Genomic DNA, 18,123 nt, shown 5'->3' with positions numbered 1-18,123 from the left:
ATTACTGTGAAGTATAAATAAAATGTCTGCAGATGCGCGTTACTACGTGGTTCCAATCAAAAGTTTTTGTGTCTGAGAAGACATTTCATGGGTGTCAATTTGAGGGGGTCCAGTATCTCCCAGTGGGGGGTCCTCAAAATTTTGTATACCTCCACTGTAAATACTCATGGACACATGTTTGATTGACAAAATATGAACAAAATTTGCTGACCCCCATCTTCCACCTACCATCTGAGTCTATCGGATAAACTCTCTTAAGTATAGTTGCGGTGATTAACAATTTCAAAAAGACAAGCCTTTCCAACGCAACATCATATGACTTCTTCTGATGAAGACATGTCTCACACATCGAACAGGTTATTTGAATCTGTTTTGTAGAAAGTCATTTTACACAATATTTAGTTTTCATTCGGTTCATTATTAATATTCTTAATGCTTAAATATTAAATAAATTCCATAAATATATATAATAAGTTCGGACACACATACACCAAATATTTAATGACATATTTAATTTATTACCATATCAATTGTATTTCACAGTGCATTTTGATTATTATTAATGTTAAACAGTTGCAACACATACCAACGAATTTGTTTAGTGATATATCTAATGTATCATCACTATTATATTATTATTATTAATGTTAATGTTAAATAATCAAGGACACTGCACAATTACCGTATGTAGATATGTAGTAAATGAATTAGAATTTCACCTGTGAAAGGGGAAACATTTGAGTCAAATTTGACTACCCATAAACTTTTTTCATAATCAATTTCCTTCAAAAATAACGTTTTAAGAAAACGTAGCATTTTCAACATTTAACCTCGCGATCGTAATGCAACCAATTTATGCATTCATTCTAACTGTGTTTTAGGATTTCGCACTTTTGCGATGGCGACGCCATATTGAGTATGTGGCTACCACTGGATAGAGGGCACTCGTAATGACAGTGGTACTTTCCTAACCTGCTTATCCGACTGACGGCCTGAAATTGTGATAGTCTAACGGGTGCAGACCCGAATAAAGTTCGTTAATAGTGTAATGTTCATATCTTCCTGTTGCCGTGCTTCATGCCCCAATTCACCTTATTCTAACCCCTTTTACAGCATTAAAATAGCATATTGTCACTGGGTGGTAAAAACCTCATATGTACTTTTGAACATGAATAAAGCCTTGTAGATGTAGACTTTATATTGAAGAGGTTGCTTCATCCATGTTCGAGGGCCAAAAGTACAGGCAGGAAACACCTCATATTTATTTTTGGCCCTTGAAATTGGATAAAGCCTTGTAGGTGTAGACTTTATATTGAATGGTTTGCTTTATCCATGTTCAAGGCAAAATTTACACATGAGGTTTTTCCCGCCCAGTGACGGGGTGTCCTGATAAAGTAATTTTGGTAGCTCAGCAGTTGAACAATTTTAGATATTTATAACTTGACACTAATACCTAAATAGGACAAAAGCTATGGATTTTTGAGTGTTTGATGCAGAATTCTTCCTGCATAGGGTAGGGGTGATAAAATATATGGGTGGGGAGTGTTGATATGAGTATGAAATGCTTATCAGATCATATTTTTAATATTTTATATTTGATAGATAATCAGATTTTATGTGTCGCATCACACCAACACCAGAAAACCTAGATGAGAAACAAAATCGTATTGAATCGATCATTGGCCTTCATCTGATTTGTCACGGCAATCCCACTTCCCGTTGTTCTTCAAATTCTTCTCAATACACATGCCATCAGCGCACTTGAAGATGTCAGCATTACTAGCCTTGAGCTCACGACAAACTCCTGAAACAAAAAGGTAATTGAAAATAATTTGTTTTCGCCTTTTTCAAACAAACGTATAGGCACACAGTATACTAGTATATAAAAATGTCCTTTCCATCAAAGGCAATTTTGAAAATAATTAAGTATTGTTGTAGATTTCAATTTGCTTTCCTAAAGCTACTAGGTGTCACCGGCTTATCGTATACATAGAAATCAAATGAAAAAAAACCCTCTACTTCAATGAAAGCATTGATATCGAGAATATGTTTTACATTACATGTACAGTATATTGAAAAGTGCAACTTTTTCTGAAAGCATCATTTTTGGAAAATGTGATTATTTAAAAAAAAAGATTTGGAGAAGGAAGAACTTCGGGAGGGTAGGAAAACGATTCTGTTATTAACAGATTTTTAAATTTTACAAATCAACGAAATGTAGTTAGACTAAGAAATGTTTTGTACTTTTAGGGTGGGGGTATTTTTGAACCCTTAAGTTGGTACCAATGTGGTAGAAAGAGTTAGTATATACAAAATTTCCCCACTTAACAGAAACATGAAAGGAACAGACTCGCTGTGAATGAGGTGTAGCGATCCCACAATAGCAATATTTGTGCATAGAAGAGTCAGGCCCAATTGACAATGAAAGACAGATCACTGTTTATTATACAGGATCGCCTCCTTTTATTTTTTTGGTTTTTGTTTTACAATGTTCTCACGAAATACCCCCGGATGAGGGATTATCCAAAGACTACTTTCGAGGGTCTTATATTTTGTTACATCTGTAAAGCTGTTCCATCATTTATACAAGGATCCTGTTGCAATTCTTTGCAGCTTAAATACTACATGATACGGTACTTACGTTGGTGTTCTGTTCTGCAACTAGCTGGATCTTCGTCCCGAGCATCAGCACAGTTAATAACTGAATCGCATTTACGAGAGTATTTGGTTTCTACCAGACATTTTCCATCTCCACACTCGAACTTCTGGAACTTGTTGCTGACATTGTCACATGGTACCGGCATAAATTCTGACAAAAGACACAATAAAAACAAAAAAAGGTACAATAGAGAGTTCTCGAACTAAAGTTTATTAAAGGGCAGGTCTATAGCAAAAACAACATCATATCATTGGCAAGCTAATATTATGAGGACAATGAAAATGACTCCTTTTTTGAGAAAATAAGACGTTTAAAATTAATATTCCGCAAAAACCAACTTAAGCGATGAGTTCCTTCGAACGAGACAGATTTGGCCTAGAAAACCGGTGACGTCATGAAATGAGATGTGCCCGCTGTGAGAAAAGGGACTATAAACGCTCTCAATGGACAGAACGTATACTGTTGCTGTTCACAGAAAAAATTCCAAATTAAGTATTACAAATTTCATGGTTTTTAAACATATGGATAAAATCAGCCGCTTCTTTTTTATATATTAGACAATTGTGATATTACAATTCATATGTATATCAATATCATGAGAAATATTAGGCCTACAAAATAAATACATAATTTGAGCTTAGAATTTCATCTGAGACTAGCATATAAACCGTGTTAGTCCACAGATTCATGTATCTGATTTCCCTGTATATTGCAATGCTATAGTTTCAGTTGGATGAAATATTACAAAGCAAACGCATAGTAACAATTACTGTGTGGGTTTTGTTCCCGAAAGAGAACAATAGCGTGCATATTGTTATGCAGCATTGTTATGGTAAGTGATAGTACAACTCATTGTTGCTAACGTCAAACTTGTCAAAGTGATTGTGATTGTATGATGAGAGCACGATAAAGTGTCCGCTTCATTTACCTACGTCATCAGTCAAACGGGGGAGAACACGTACGCTTCAAACGGGGGAAGAACACGTACGAGGCTGAACTTTACCCACACAATTTCTCCTTTTTCAGGATAAATACGCACAAAAAAATTGCAACAAGTGTCAACTTGTAATGTAATAATTATTCTCTTCAAATAGAGATAAACTTGTTTTTGCTATAGACCTGACCTTTAATAATTAATTTTATTAATAAGTAATTTCAACAAAAACCGCAACCAGTGATATGTTATAAAACATTGATGTTTCAGTTAAAGCTTAGGAGAGGCAACTCATGCTCCTGAGCATTTTAGCAGCTTTGAAATAAAATCGGTTGAAAAATGAGTTGGTGCCTGCCAAAAACGACTTACAAATTGGAAGAGGGGGAATTTTGACCTTTATTTTCTACTTTTAAGGGTATCTTGTCACATTAAAACTATTATATTGTATATTTTGGAATTTTCGAGTAAAATCCCTCTGTGAGGGTGCTTTGTCATTTAATGACCCTATTCGCGCATTTTTTTTTCAAATCTATTTATCATATTCGAGATAATCATCAAGAACACATATTTTGAAATTTATAGCCTTTTATCACTTATGTATTACATGTAATTATATCAAAGGTTCTGCTTTGTAATTTTCTGTCGTGTGTTATCGCCCTTCTTGTAGCATGGTGTATAATTTGCATCACAATTCGCTGACATTTTGTGCTATTGGAAATGTTGCCCTTCTCTAATTTGAAATCAGGTTGAGAGAATGAGGATACTTTCAGCTGAAAAGTTGAAATAAGCAAGCAGCGCTTGTAATGCCAATAAGGAAAACTAGAAATGCTCAATAGAAACCTATCAAAAACCTGTTGTGTTAAAATCTAACATTGCTGGATTGCAGATCAAAGTTATTTATAATCTAAGAAATACACGCTATTACAATATTGCAATCGGGTGGGGGGGGGGGGGCACTCCAACTTTGGAGGTGACACGTATGTAGGGCTGTTAAGACCCTCTTTTTCAGCATCGCTGTCACCCAAAGACCCCATATTGTTTTAAGAACACATGCTCTGTCACCCGAAGACCCCTTATTTGTTCATTTGATCTGTCACCCAAAGACCCTTACAAGTTCAATTTGAACAGCAACTTTCATTTATCACTGATTTTGTTACTTATTTTGAAAAAAAATGAAATTTGAAGCCATTTAGGTTTTTGTGGCGCAGTGTCGGCTCTCACCCAAAAATTCCATTTAAAAAAAGGTCATGTTCTCACCCAATGACCCCATATGTTTTACATTTTGCTCTCACCGAATACCCAAAATCATGCTCTCACCCAATGACCCCATATTTTTTACATTTTGCTCTCACCGAATGCCCCTTAGTGCGAAAGTGCCAGCCCTACACCCATATCCATTTCATATTGAAGTGCCACCCCCCGGGATTGCAACGTTACCATGGTTACACCAATTACCTTAATCACCAAAGTCTGGTGTAACTTAACACCCATTGGAGTGGTCCTCTCACCGGGAGGGTGTCAAATGAACACCAGCAGAGCCAAATTAACACCCAGTAGTGTTAAAATTTGAAAGTGAATCTGGGAATGTGTTTTCCTGAGAAAATTTTACAATATGGCTTTAAATTAATATAAAACATAGTCAAATTAGCAGTTAACGCCCACAAGTGTAAACCTTGAAAATCTTAAATTAACACCAGCAAAGTCAAGTTAAAGCCATATTATAACACTTGCCCTCAATATTTTTCAAAATTCATTTTTTACACTATTATATTGTACTTTATTAAACCAACATACCCTGCAAAAATCAAGACCCCAGGTGCTGTAGTTTTGTCAAAATCCGAGGTTTTCAATAAAACGCAGAAACCGTCGTTTTATTATTACGATGGAATTATTAGTCGAGCGCATGTACACGATGTTCATAACACAGTGCGGGACGGGGATCTACACATCAAAGTATCGTACCATAACACGACCGAAAGAGTTATACGTACTGGCGATCAGCGCTTGTAGTAAATCCAATTTTCTTTGCTTTGCCTTAGTTGTTCGGCTCACAAATAAAAGGGGAAATATCTAACAGTAAAGGCGGACATTATATGGCAAATAAATGCTAATCTCATTTGTATAAAAGTGTTATAATATGGCTTAACATACCGCTGAAAATCAACACCCGTGGTTGTAGTCCTCCCGGAACACTTTTTAAAAATTAACACCATTGGTCTTACTTTTGACACGTTGAAGACACCCAGGCAAAGGCGCGGCGTGATTGGTTGCTGACCTGCGCAGTACAGCATTTCTGGTCTGGGTGACATGACGTCATACGCAGACTAGTATTTTTAATTAACATGTCAATGCATATTTTGTATTTTTCTAACCGCTTTTCTGATTGGCTGATTTGATATAGGAGTGTATGAATTGATATTATAATTGGCCGCTGAGACACAATGAGAGAGTTACCATGGGGACTTAAGTTGAGATTGCCAGAGTACCGACTGTGAACTCAGGTAGTACAGTGGTTTGACTCTGGACCGGTAATCCTGGAATCCAGCGACCGAGGTTCTATCCACGCTGAGTCCTAATTTGTTCTCTATCAACATTTTCATATGTCAGTTTGCTCGAACTCCAAACACGTCATTTTAATCTTAATTTCTTGGGCTTGTATTGTTTAATTTCCGATCCTCGCATATATTGATTTGTGTCTCGACTTATCTTAGGCCCTGCTAGGGTGAAGCATATAGGCCGCCCCTTCTTAATTATTGAGTTTGAATACATTAACATTTTGTTTAGAAAGGTATCTGTTTTCTGGAATATTACAGCTTTTTGCAAGATTTTGAATACTTAATATTGGTATACAAATAGTTAAACAGCAATTTATTACATTATTGTTGAATAAATCCTTATAGGAAATCGTTTGTGTCCATGTTATTCATAGGTAATCTTAGCAAAAATGTAAAAAAAAATGGGTCAAAATAGCCTGTGTTTTGGTGCCTGTGTCACACAGGGTATTGTTTTTATAAATATGGCGCGATGTGTATGATAGAGGCGATCAGGAACAATACAAAAACAAAAGCCAAGTATTTGATAGTTTTGAGCTGTGGCCCTGAACAAGCCGTGTACACTGTTCGTTGGATTCGACCATATACGACCATTTTAAATCTCGACCTACCAATGAAACGGTTCGTTTTAGCTAGTAGCTTGGTTCATCAAAACTTAATAGTGCAACATGAACAAATAATAGGACCTGCACTTTTTACACTTTTTAATTGTTCATTGAATTCGATCTATCAAATTTTAGATGGAATAATTAGCATTTAAAATACACGTCATTTGCTTTTTGCAATTTCGGCATTTTTTAGCTGCCAATTTTATTCTGATTTCAATTCCTATTAAAAATTTACAATTATAAATACTAGGCACCATCCATTTAGCTAAGTTTGATTCATATCTTTGGCCTACAATTTGTTACTTGCATGCTAACGTACTGCCACTGATCATGTAAATACGCTTTAGCAGCAATCGGACTGTCACTAACCTTTTAGATACACTAGGCCAACTGTATTGGGTGTATACCTATCATACAATATAGGTGGTGAGTTTGCCGCCGAACGCGAACGTTTTTATTAAAAGTTGCAATTCAAACCGGGACCGTCCTCGTTTCACAAGTGCAATGAACAACAAACAGCTAAGACAACACTGTGCATTCAGAGTGCGTCCCCTATTGCTATATAATATAAAATCAGTCCGCAGTTGATGTATGTATAATTTGTGTAAACATCCCACAGATATGCGCATAAAATCAAGAAAAATACGAACCCATTTGCCTGTCCAATATAGGGTCACCGTTTTCGGGCAAACACATTAAATTGTTTTCTACTGTATGTCGTTTTACCCTAAATTGGTCATGTGAGATGTAAAGTTTGAGGTAGCAAAGCTTTTGCAATCTTAATTTGGCCATAATCGGTCAAATAAATTGAAACGGGTATAGAGCAAATGAAATCAAATTACGAAAACGTGGAGAAGAAGAAATAAAGAAAGGAAGAAACACATACGGAGGCGAAGAAATTGATTACAGGCAATAGTCGGACTAAAACCGAAATCTAAATCAAACACATGAATCCAATTTTCGTATTTCCACTATATTATATGCATCACGCATATACCTGCATCTTCATACACTGTTGCATAATAATTACATTGACAGCTGTTTGATTAACATTAGAATATTTGCTATTACTCCAATACATTGATACAAAAATAGTTATATATTGCCAGTTTTAAGCATTTATAAAAAGGAGTTGAAATTGTCAATTGGAAGGGTCGGCATTTTAAACAAAACCAGGACAAAGGCATATCCTTTTTTGGAGCTTCATTTGATGCGATCAGAGACCATATTTCACCTATTTGGCCCCAGACCTGGGCTCATTGAAAAAAAACCAGGCAGTTTGTAATAACGACCATACTTTAAATGTATGTATGTAAGTAATAATAATAATAATAATAATAATAATAATAATAATAATAATAATAATAATAATAATAATAATAATAATAATAATAATAATAATAATAATAATAATAATAATAATAATAATAATAATAATAATAATAATATAGAATTGTATTATTTTGTTATAAAATGTTAGTTTTCAATGTCAGATATGTCCTCTTTTAATTTGGGCCCAAAACAGACCAGCCAATAAAAAGAAAATCACTATTTAATACCATCGCGTATGTCGCCAATCTTTTGATATGTATCGACTGTCCACACGCCATGTGTACGCGTTCGACTAATATTTCCATCTTACTATAAATAGGGGAATGTTGTATGTATGTATGTATGTATGTATGTATGTATCTATGTATCTATCTATCTATGTATCGTGTATAAAGGCTCCGTCAGTTTCGATCTAAATGTCGCCAAATTCATACGGGAGATCGTGGAATATACCGAAACGGTTATGCGAAAATTTGGTTGAAAACGGTCAAGAACTGGCTGCAAAAACAGTGAAAATATGGGTAAAAACGGTGTTTTGTTATGAAAATCGGTTACCAGCCTACGCGTCACTGCAGCTGGCAGGCAGCGCGTCGACGCTGCGTGCGTAATGCGCACTACGCCAATGCGAGCGTAAACGGCGCAGAGCCACGGGACTTGCGAGCCAGAGACCAGTGGACAGACATGATAAAAGAAGGAAAAATAAAGGATAAAACGGTACATGGACGTGTCCAGGGATTATGATAACGGGTAAACACGTCCGCAGACACGCTATGAGAGGACGTAATAAAAATAAGAGAAAAAGATGTATGTTTTTAAACAACATGAAGCGGTGCTGTAAAGAAAAATGAGATTAAAATGAGGACAAAAAAGGTACGAGTACTAATAGGCCAACGGGTTAAAGTAACTTAATGAAACGGGAACGAAACAGCGAAGGAAAGGAACTAATCAGGAAATGTAAGAAAAAAATAAGCTAAAATAATAAGAACAGAATTAAATAAAAAACATGAAAACGGGAAATAAAAAAAAAAAAAAAGCTAAAAGGGAAATGTAAGAAAGAACAGATTTAGAAAATAATGGGAACGGGGTTAAATAAATAAATAACATGGAAACGGGAAATCACAAGCTAAGCAGAAGAAACTAAGAAAGAAAATGTATGAAGAGACAGATTTAGATAAATAAAATGTACCTTTTCAATGATTCTACCTGTTCTGTAATTCTTCCTGTTATAGTGAACGCTCACGTTTACTCATCTAGTGGGGACCCGCGCGAAGCGCGGGTATCCCGCTAGTCGTAATAACAAACCGTCTTATTAAGGCGGTTTATTCAAAATCTCGGATTTTGACAAAATTACAGCACCTTAAGTCATGATTTTTTGCAGGGTATGTTTACTGAGCATGTTATAATATTGCATTAAATAACTCAATCAGTTAAGGTGTCTCTTCTTACTCAATATTGCAAGTCACGATCGGTGCGAGCTCTGCCATTCAATCGATGGATTGTGGGTTAGAGCTTCGGCGGTGGCATCGTGTTGTGCACTTGGGCAAGGCTAAACCTTACTTGTATCTCTCAGCCAGGGGTGAAATCGGGGGAGCAGTTATTTATACTGCCCATTGAACGCCGCCCAATGGTAGATGTATGATCCCCCAAGGGGGGTACTGAGTACAAATGACCATACGGGGACGCGTGCGGCAAATATGGGTAGCATTTTCGGCCTTTTGGTATATCAATGACCCCTTATTCAAAGCCTATTTTGGTATATGAATGGGACCTTTCTTCAAACTTTTCTCAATTTTTCCGGAAAATAGCCCAATTTTCCTTAATTTAGCCAAAATGTTCAATATTTTCCCAAAATTTAGGAAAAATTTGTAAAAACTAAGACAATTTGGGTTAAATTTGGCCGAAAATTGTGACTTTTTGTATATCAATGGGTCCAAATTTCTTGAAAAAATTGTATATTTATGGGTCCACTTTCAAATTCTCAGCGGCACGTCCCTACCAAAACCAAACTTGGGTACCCCCCCCCCCCCCCCCGAGCTATGATCATGCCGTGCAACGACAGCGGATTAACTCTAAAACGCTTTGATACACGTAAAACATTTGAAAGGTGTTGTATAAATGCCAACATTTATTTTTGAGTAAATTGTCTTTATATTTTGCATATAATTTTCAGGGTGGTATTATATATATATAGTGGTATTTCAATTATGGAATAGCGCTCCTTTTAAGAACGAAATATTCAGTTGGGCGCGCGGAGCGTAGAAATGTGTTAATTGTGCCCTACATTTATTTTTGATCCCGTTCGTTTTGAAGAGATAGGCTTATATTGTTTTTTGATTATCATACTGAACCGGCATTGTTTTTGTCAACATGAATTGTAAATCATAACCAAGTAACTATTCAAATTGACAAGACCTCCAACTCAATATTTGACAACATTAGCCGTCTCCTTTTTACAAGTTTTTATTTTATCCCCCACTGAGGTAGAAGAAGACAGTTAGTAAAAATGTTAATACCACATACAAACGCAATGCATGAGATATGTTGGGAGAGATGAGAACCATTTATACCATCAAGGGCTGCTCTTAAATATTACCAATTAGGGGTTCTTGTTGCCCGGTCACGGTATGTCGATATTTCAAATCAAAAACAATTCAAGCGTAACAAAGTATGGATGAGACGTGCTTATATTTTTGATCGTATTACTAATTTAAGGTAACTAACTATTTTAAACTGTTGTGATATGGTAGTTCACAGCATCTTGCGAATGGTAGTGAGCTTTGGCTAAAAATGCATTGCTCATTTCATAGCGAGTGTTTAGAAGAATTAAAATATCACAGATATACTTTTGTAGGACATATGTGACGTGTCATGTCAAAAGGAGACACTTTTGGGCAGGTTATCAATTTTGAGGTTTTTACATATCTTAAATAAAGAGATATTTTGCTCCACAACGCCATTTTCCCAATGCAATCGGACATTCTTAAGCGAAGATATTGAGTTTGCAAGTTATGGTATTATAAAATTGCAAATTGAGATATCGGCCTTTAAAAATATTATTGACAATGTTGAGAGTAGGAATTACCTTGAAAAATATCTCCTAAAATACAAGATGCCAGTTATATTCGGGTCTGAAACTATCAGACAATATTTTTAACATTAATAACATCACAGATTCGCAACAAACCGAAATTGTGAAAAAATCACCCCGGGCAGATTTTTGGCTATATTTCCATTGACGATCCTGCCCAAAAGTGTCTCCTTTTGACATGACACGTCACATATGGTTCTTGAGTTATGTTGTAAAGAGGGATGAAACAACAACACTTTTGTAAAACTTACATAACTCATTAACAACAATAAATCAAGCACATGTTCAAAGTATATGATTTGTAGAATGAACTTGTGCAAAACACCAATGTGTTGAATAATATATTAATCTAGGTAATGAAAATCGCTTCGACCAACCATACACCGTGTACCCCTTAAGGGATCTAAAATGAGCGTTTATTGAGTTTCGACAGTATTTTTTGTGGGACACGAGAGCACCTCAGACCTATCGAATTGCATTCTGAATACGAAGCATGTCTTTCTGATATCAAAAAATTTTTATTTTTTGAAAATCACAATATAATACAAATTTTATGACAAATTATAAAAATTTGATATTTTTCAAATTTTGATATATAACAGTCCTCGAAGTAAATTATATAAATCTAATGATATATTCTTAAAGTGTATGTAGCAGGAGGAAAAGCCGACGGTCAATTGAAAATTTTGACCTTTCATATTGAAGATATGGATTTTTTCCCCAAAAAGACCTAATTTTTTCTTCAATACGAAAGGTCAAAATTTTCAATTGATCGTCGGCTTTTCATCCCACCTACATACACTTTAAGTATAAATCATCAGATTTATAAAGTTTACTTCAAGTATTGTTAAATATCAAAGATATCAATTTTAATGATTTGCCATAAAATGTGTATTAAATTGCGAATTTCAAAAATCAAAATTATTTGATATCAGAATGACATTCTTCGTATTCAGAATGTAATTCGATATGTCTGATGTGCTCTAATGTCCCAAAATAAATACTGTCCAAACGTTCATACCCCAGCCCTTAAAAGGTTGGAGAAAAAAATGCAATATTTGCAATTTGTTATTGCGATATAAATAACACGTATAATAAGTCTACAACTTTAACAGTATTATAGCACATTTAAAGTTTTATGATTAGAATAAAATGGGCTATTCCAGAAAATAAGTGCACACCTCCTATAGAGGAGTAAATTTTCAATCAAAGAAATGGCAGGATTTCCAAGTCTACTTTCTGAAAACGACTGGAATTCCAGTTGCCAATGTTACCTGAAATAGCTTGGAAATCAAATTAAATGAAGGGAAAATCACAGAAATGTCCAGAATAAATTCTCAAATTGAGAATTTCTGATTTTGAACTTAATTTTATTTTTCTGCCGGATTTGTTTGCCTTTGGACACTTTTAAAGTCTGGATTTCCAACAGTCACGACTGGGCAGAAAGTTCGGAAATCCGAACTCCTCTATAGATATGAAGTGTTTGAAGACTTCGCGCTAAAAACGTCGCCTCGTTGCTTAATTCAAGTTATCCTTCTTCTTTATTCCAATGAAAATGAAAAACGAGCGAGTAGCAATAGAAAAATAAATGTCCAAGAATAGAATTCCCTACATGCGAGAAATAAAAGTATATAATAATAAATAGATTGTAGTTCAAATAAAATTATAATACAATAATAATTAGGTCAAAATCGGTGTAAGCATGTCAGTGCTAGAGCAAATGTAATGGTCGGCAGAAAGAAAGAAAGAAGAAAGAACCTGTAAGACTAACGTCACGGCTGTGTAAAGAAAATATAACTTACCTCTCTGAGCATACTCAGAAATTGCGGTCCCCAACACCACCATTAGGCAAAATATTAGAAGGGCACTGCAAGTCTTCATTATTGAAAGCAATTGATGACAATTGGTTGCGGAACTTTCAAAAAGTGAATCAGTTTGTAATGTAGCAAGAGTAGCGATGTTGTCAGAACGATTCACCAACTGATAATAAATATATGTATATAATTGTTTTTGTAATTATACAATTCAAAATTCATTTATGCTAGTACACTGTTAGAATTATTGTAACATTTTTACCCAATTCTTGCCAGAGCCAGATGTTTCATGACAAATTGGTTTTAGATCATTCTTTCTTTGTAATATTTTTCATCGCATGTTTTGTGTTTTTTTAATGCCCGCGGCCATTGGGCAATAGCTAGTTATTGTTTTTAGATACGTTTGTATAGTAATGCGCATTGTGGATGAAAGTGTATATGTGTGTATATGTATTATTAATGCAGTATTTATTTATTTTGTCAGTAGACCTAAGGACTGTGCTTTATATGATACATACCGGACATGAATGCAAATACAATATATAATACATGTGGCACCCATGAAGTAACGTATGTATTCGCTCTACTCAACAACAAAACTTATTACCCCTGCACAGCATCAACACCAGGTAAATAATGATTTTAGTACGGGCGGGAACTAACCAATGAAATACGCCCTTTATCGAAACACGTATATCTGCTATCACACCACTAATCACCAGTTACACAATAGAGTTGCCTTTCCAATTTGTTCCTAAACAATGATACCTAATCTCGACCAAACAGAATAAAAATCCTTTTGTTGATGGAGACAATAAAAAAAATAGTGCCTCACTGTCTCTATAGCTGACACGATCTGGTCCATGGGTCCAAAGGCGGCAAATTCGAAACTGAGATAAAGGTAAAAATATGTAGTAAAAAAAAAAAAAAAACATAAGAAAATAGACAACAAAAAATTAATTACTTTAGAACCAAGTATGCTAGACCGTTCGTGTTTTCAGTAAATGATAGCCTATTGTAAGTATAATGTAATAATTATAGTAACGCAATTTTCAAAAATGCCTCATTTGGCCCCCGAACGATTAATATGAGATGATTTGAAGTGACCGCTCGCGCTCTTGTCCCTTCTAGGTGGGCTGGGGAACTGGGCTTGCCGAGTTGTGCATGGCGTAGAGTGGTGTATCTCCTATTTGATATACAGACTTCATATCTTTGAATACTGGCTAGAAAATGATGAATCTCCCGTTATTGTTGGTTCCTATAAAAACAAATTGTAAGGCTCGCACTTTAATATATGTGTTGAAAGAACATGGTAATCTTAAATCTGCGTATTGAAAACCAAGACTGCGTATTGAAATCAAAAACTACCCATAATTCGAACTTCATATGCGCAGAACAAAAACAAAGAGTCCTTCAAGCAGATGAGGGACTGCAGCGCATGCGTAGTGGGGAGAAACCTACCAGGCTCCCTGACCTCTACAGAGGTCAGTGATCAGGCTATTCTCAATAGCCTTAGTCGGAGGTCCCTCGGCCCATAGTCTCAAAACTATTTAACAGGTCGGAACAAAGCGGCACGCGTGGCTGTTGAAGAACTAGTGGATTCCAACTACAATCATTGGGATTTCTGCCATGAAGTTATCGGGGCGATGACAATTTGCCCTGTCCCCTGCGGGCTGCCTAGCGCCTTTGTATACATTTTTCTTTTCTTTTTTAATTAGGCCTTTTTATTTTTGCATTTTCAACAAATGTTACCGTTGCAGTCGCATTGCTGATATCAAACTAATGTACGATATGTTGCTTTATTTTATTTTTTGGGATTTTATCAGCCCATTTTTTCAGAGTGTAGGCCTATGTACGTATTTTATTACCAAATATAGTTTTGTAAATGTGACTAACCAACGTCAATATTCAAGGCCACGTGGTTTAATCCATTGTTTTAATAGCACGTTACTGTGGTGCGATATGCAAACCAAATTGAACATCTGCAGTTTAATTGCAATATACAAACAGACGCAAATGTTAATACTTTGACGCATTGACACTTTTTGTATGCGTATTGGTCTTGGTAACTTTTTTAAAATATGTTTCCTATACTACAGTAATGAAGCATTATAGTCCACAGTAATGAAGCATTTTAGTCAATACAACCCATTCTTTTATTGGTACATGTATGTATTAATTGAGGGATCAGATTCGTTAAAATCGGTCCATTTTTAAGTTTCTAGACCGTCCCCATGAGCTTAAAATTTACCGCATCTACGCAGTACTTCCCCTACGCGCATTCTTAGAATAAAAACACACGTCGAAATATCAAGACCTTATAGCGAAACATAAATCATAAAGTATATATGATATTTAGTTAATATAATATAATCCATAATCATGTTGAATAATTTTAACATGTTATAGTGGGCATTCGCCATTTTAACAAAAGTTAATGTAAATAATGTTTGTTTGTGTTTTTTTTACCTGCAAACGGGTCGAGTATGCAAGAGTTTTCAGTACACCACTACCAGTCTAATATAGACTAAGAAGACACAAGTCGAACAAGAAGAGTCCTTAAAAGGACAAAGTTCCGCTAATGGCCTACTGGTATTGAAAATAAATACATCTAAATTTTCAGATTCATATAGGCTACTAAATAGCATTTACAAAGCTGCTTTTGCAGAAAAACCCATTGAAATTGGACAACCAGTTCCAAAGATATTAGCAATTAAAGTGTTTCCAAAACAAGAGGGAACAAAAGGAAATATTCGCTTTGTTTGGCTATATCTTAAAATCAATGTTGCCGAGTTCCGACTGATTTTGCTTGATCGCGTCACATATGATATGCATTACTCCAGTCCATCCAGTACTATACAAGAACACTTCGATGCAAAGCATCAGTGGAGGGTCCCAACTGTCATTTGCTGCTGTATATGTACAGCATTTCATATTATAATTCATATTATGTTATTCACTGTACTACTTGATACTATACTACTGCTAAAATATGTGTTTGCTTAAAATTGTATTATGGTAAATTAAGATGTTTATGTGTATATTCGTTGTTTTGATTAAATTATAATTATTTGTTAGTTAAAAGGAGGTACATCGTTATCAGGCCTCGGCTTTGTGATGTACCCAGCAAACACAAAACGTTTTCGACATCATTCGCAAAAGGTTATAAAAGGTTGTCAGAAAACGTTTAAATGTCGGGTTATATAAAGGGTACATTAATGGTATAAAACGTTTTCATAACATTAAATATACATTTGTTGGTAATTTACTGCACAGCAAACACAAATGTTTTACAGAAAACATTTAAATGTCGGGTTATATAAAGGGTATAAAAACGTTTTAATAACATTCCAAAAACATTTGTGAAAACTTGGTACAAATCATTCTAAACAGAATGTTATTTTGGGGTTGAAAAAATATTTAGCAAAAAATCTTTGCCCAAAATATTTACAATAACGTTTTTAAAATGTTTTCACGACCTTTATATAACCCGACATTTAAATGTTATTAAAACGTTTTGTAAAAAACATTTTAAGAACATTTCTGTGTTTGCTGGGTGCAAATATTTTAACCTAATGTTATTTAAGTGTTGACAGAATATTTGGCCAAAAAAGTTTGCCAAAATAGTTTACAATGACATTACGAAATCATTTTAAAAATATTGTTGTAGTGTGTTTTCATAAAAAACGTTTTAAAACGATTTCATGACCTTTATATAACCCGACATTTTAATGTTATTAAAACGTTTTTACCTAAACCAAAACCCAAAATATAACTTATTTAAAACGTTTTAAAAACGTTTTTGTGTTTGCTGGTACCTACCTTCATCAAATCTTGTTAATACACAATAATTGTATATAATATTGATATAATGTTCGTATGAGATTGATGAAAAATAAAGATTGATTGATTGATTGATTGCATTAGTTGTGAAGAGTCACTGATTGTGTGTCCGAGAAATGAAACTATTTGAACCAGTGATTGGCTCAGTTTTCTAAGTATAGTTTAAAAATTACTGGTTTCCTTGTAATGTTGTTGAAAAAATGTATCATACTAGTATTTTTTTTCTGCCATAACTAAATAGCTATACATAAAATATATAGACATTGACCGTGCATATGACTCGATTTTTGTCGTTACGTTTTAGCATAGTTAGGGTGTGTTCATAAATACTTTGATGGGGGTGGGGCTGGAAAATATTTTTTTTCATGTCGAAAATTTTATAACCCCTCTCTTCGTGAACCCAAAACTTTTTTGACCCCCCTCTTAATGGACCTAAAACTTTTTGACCCCCCCCCCTCATATTAGGTTCAAAACTATTGTGACCCCCCCCCCCTCATTTTAATGTACCATTCTACATCAAATGATATATGTGTACATCCATATCAAAAGGATGCACTTGTCGGCTGCTACATGTGTCTCATTTCACATAATAACAAGGAATAAATACCAGACTCATCTCCGAAGTGGAGGTCACTTCAAATTATCCCAAGTCACGTAGTTTAGGAATACAGATAACATTTCTTATACAATTTGACATGGGATGATTTGAAGTGACCTACACTTGATATGAGTCTGGTATTTATTCCTAGCTATTATGTGAAATGAGACACATGTAGCAGCTGACAAGTACATCGTTTTGATATGGATGTACACATATTAATGATACTAAAAGTTGTATAGTGCAATGCAATTGTACATCCATGTCATTGATATAAAATATGTGAAATTGTGGAAATGTCATTTATCAAGTACATTCTGTAGCTCATGTATGTTTTATGCAACCCAGTATTAAAAAATATTCATTTATGATTGGAATCAGTGGCAATGGAAGCATTAAAATTTAGGGGGTCGGGGGACGAGTATATTTTGTTCTGGTTTTACCAGAACTTGGGGTGGGGGGGGGGCAAAATAAAATTTCGGGGGCACAGTTGACAAAAAAATTGCAGTTGCAAATGTAGAAGTCTTGAGTTTTAAAGAGACTGTATTTGAGCATTTCATGTATTTGAGCTTCCAAAAAAGGCATTATTGGGATGATGTGTGCGCGTAGTGTGCACAAATTTTGTATTTTACACTATTGTCGCCCATGATGGGGATGAAAATGCCTTTATTGTGACAATGTGCGCATACAGCGCG

The 18,123-nt window shown here is 35.0% G+C and overlaps 1 protein-coding gene across 1 annotated transcript; it reads right to left on the bottom strand.

Moving 5' to 3' along the window:
* Positions 1-497: 497 nt before the first annotated feature.
* Positions 498-13,154, bottom strand: LOC140146597 (low-density lipoprotein receptor-related protein-like). The gene is made up of 3 exons (XM_072168467.1): positions 12,976-13,154; positions 2,642-2,809; positions 498-1,804 (listed from the first exon to the last, which is right to left on the bottom strand). The coding sequence occupies exons 1-3, from the start codon at positions 13,052-13,054 to the stop codon at positions 1,677-1,679; spliced, it is 375 nt and encodes a 124-aa protein (XP_072024568.1). The 5' UTR covers positions 13,055-13,154; the 3' UTR covers positions 498-1,676.
* Between the last annotated feature and the right edge of the window lie 4,969 nt (positions 13,155-18,123).

This window comes from Amphiura filiformis, chromosome 2 (assembly GCF_039555335.1).
Source record: "Amphiura filiformis chromosome 2, Afil_fr2py, whole genome shotgun sequence".
Lineage (NCBI taxonomy): Eukaryota > Metazoa > Echinodermata > Ophiuroidea > Amphilepidida > Amphiuridae > Amphiura > Amphiura filiformis.
The sequence above is the reverse complement of the archived record's forward strand: the minus strand, read 5'-3'. Positions and strand labels throughout refer to the sequence as shown.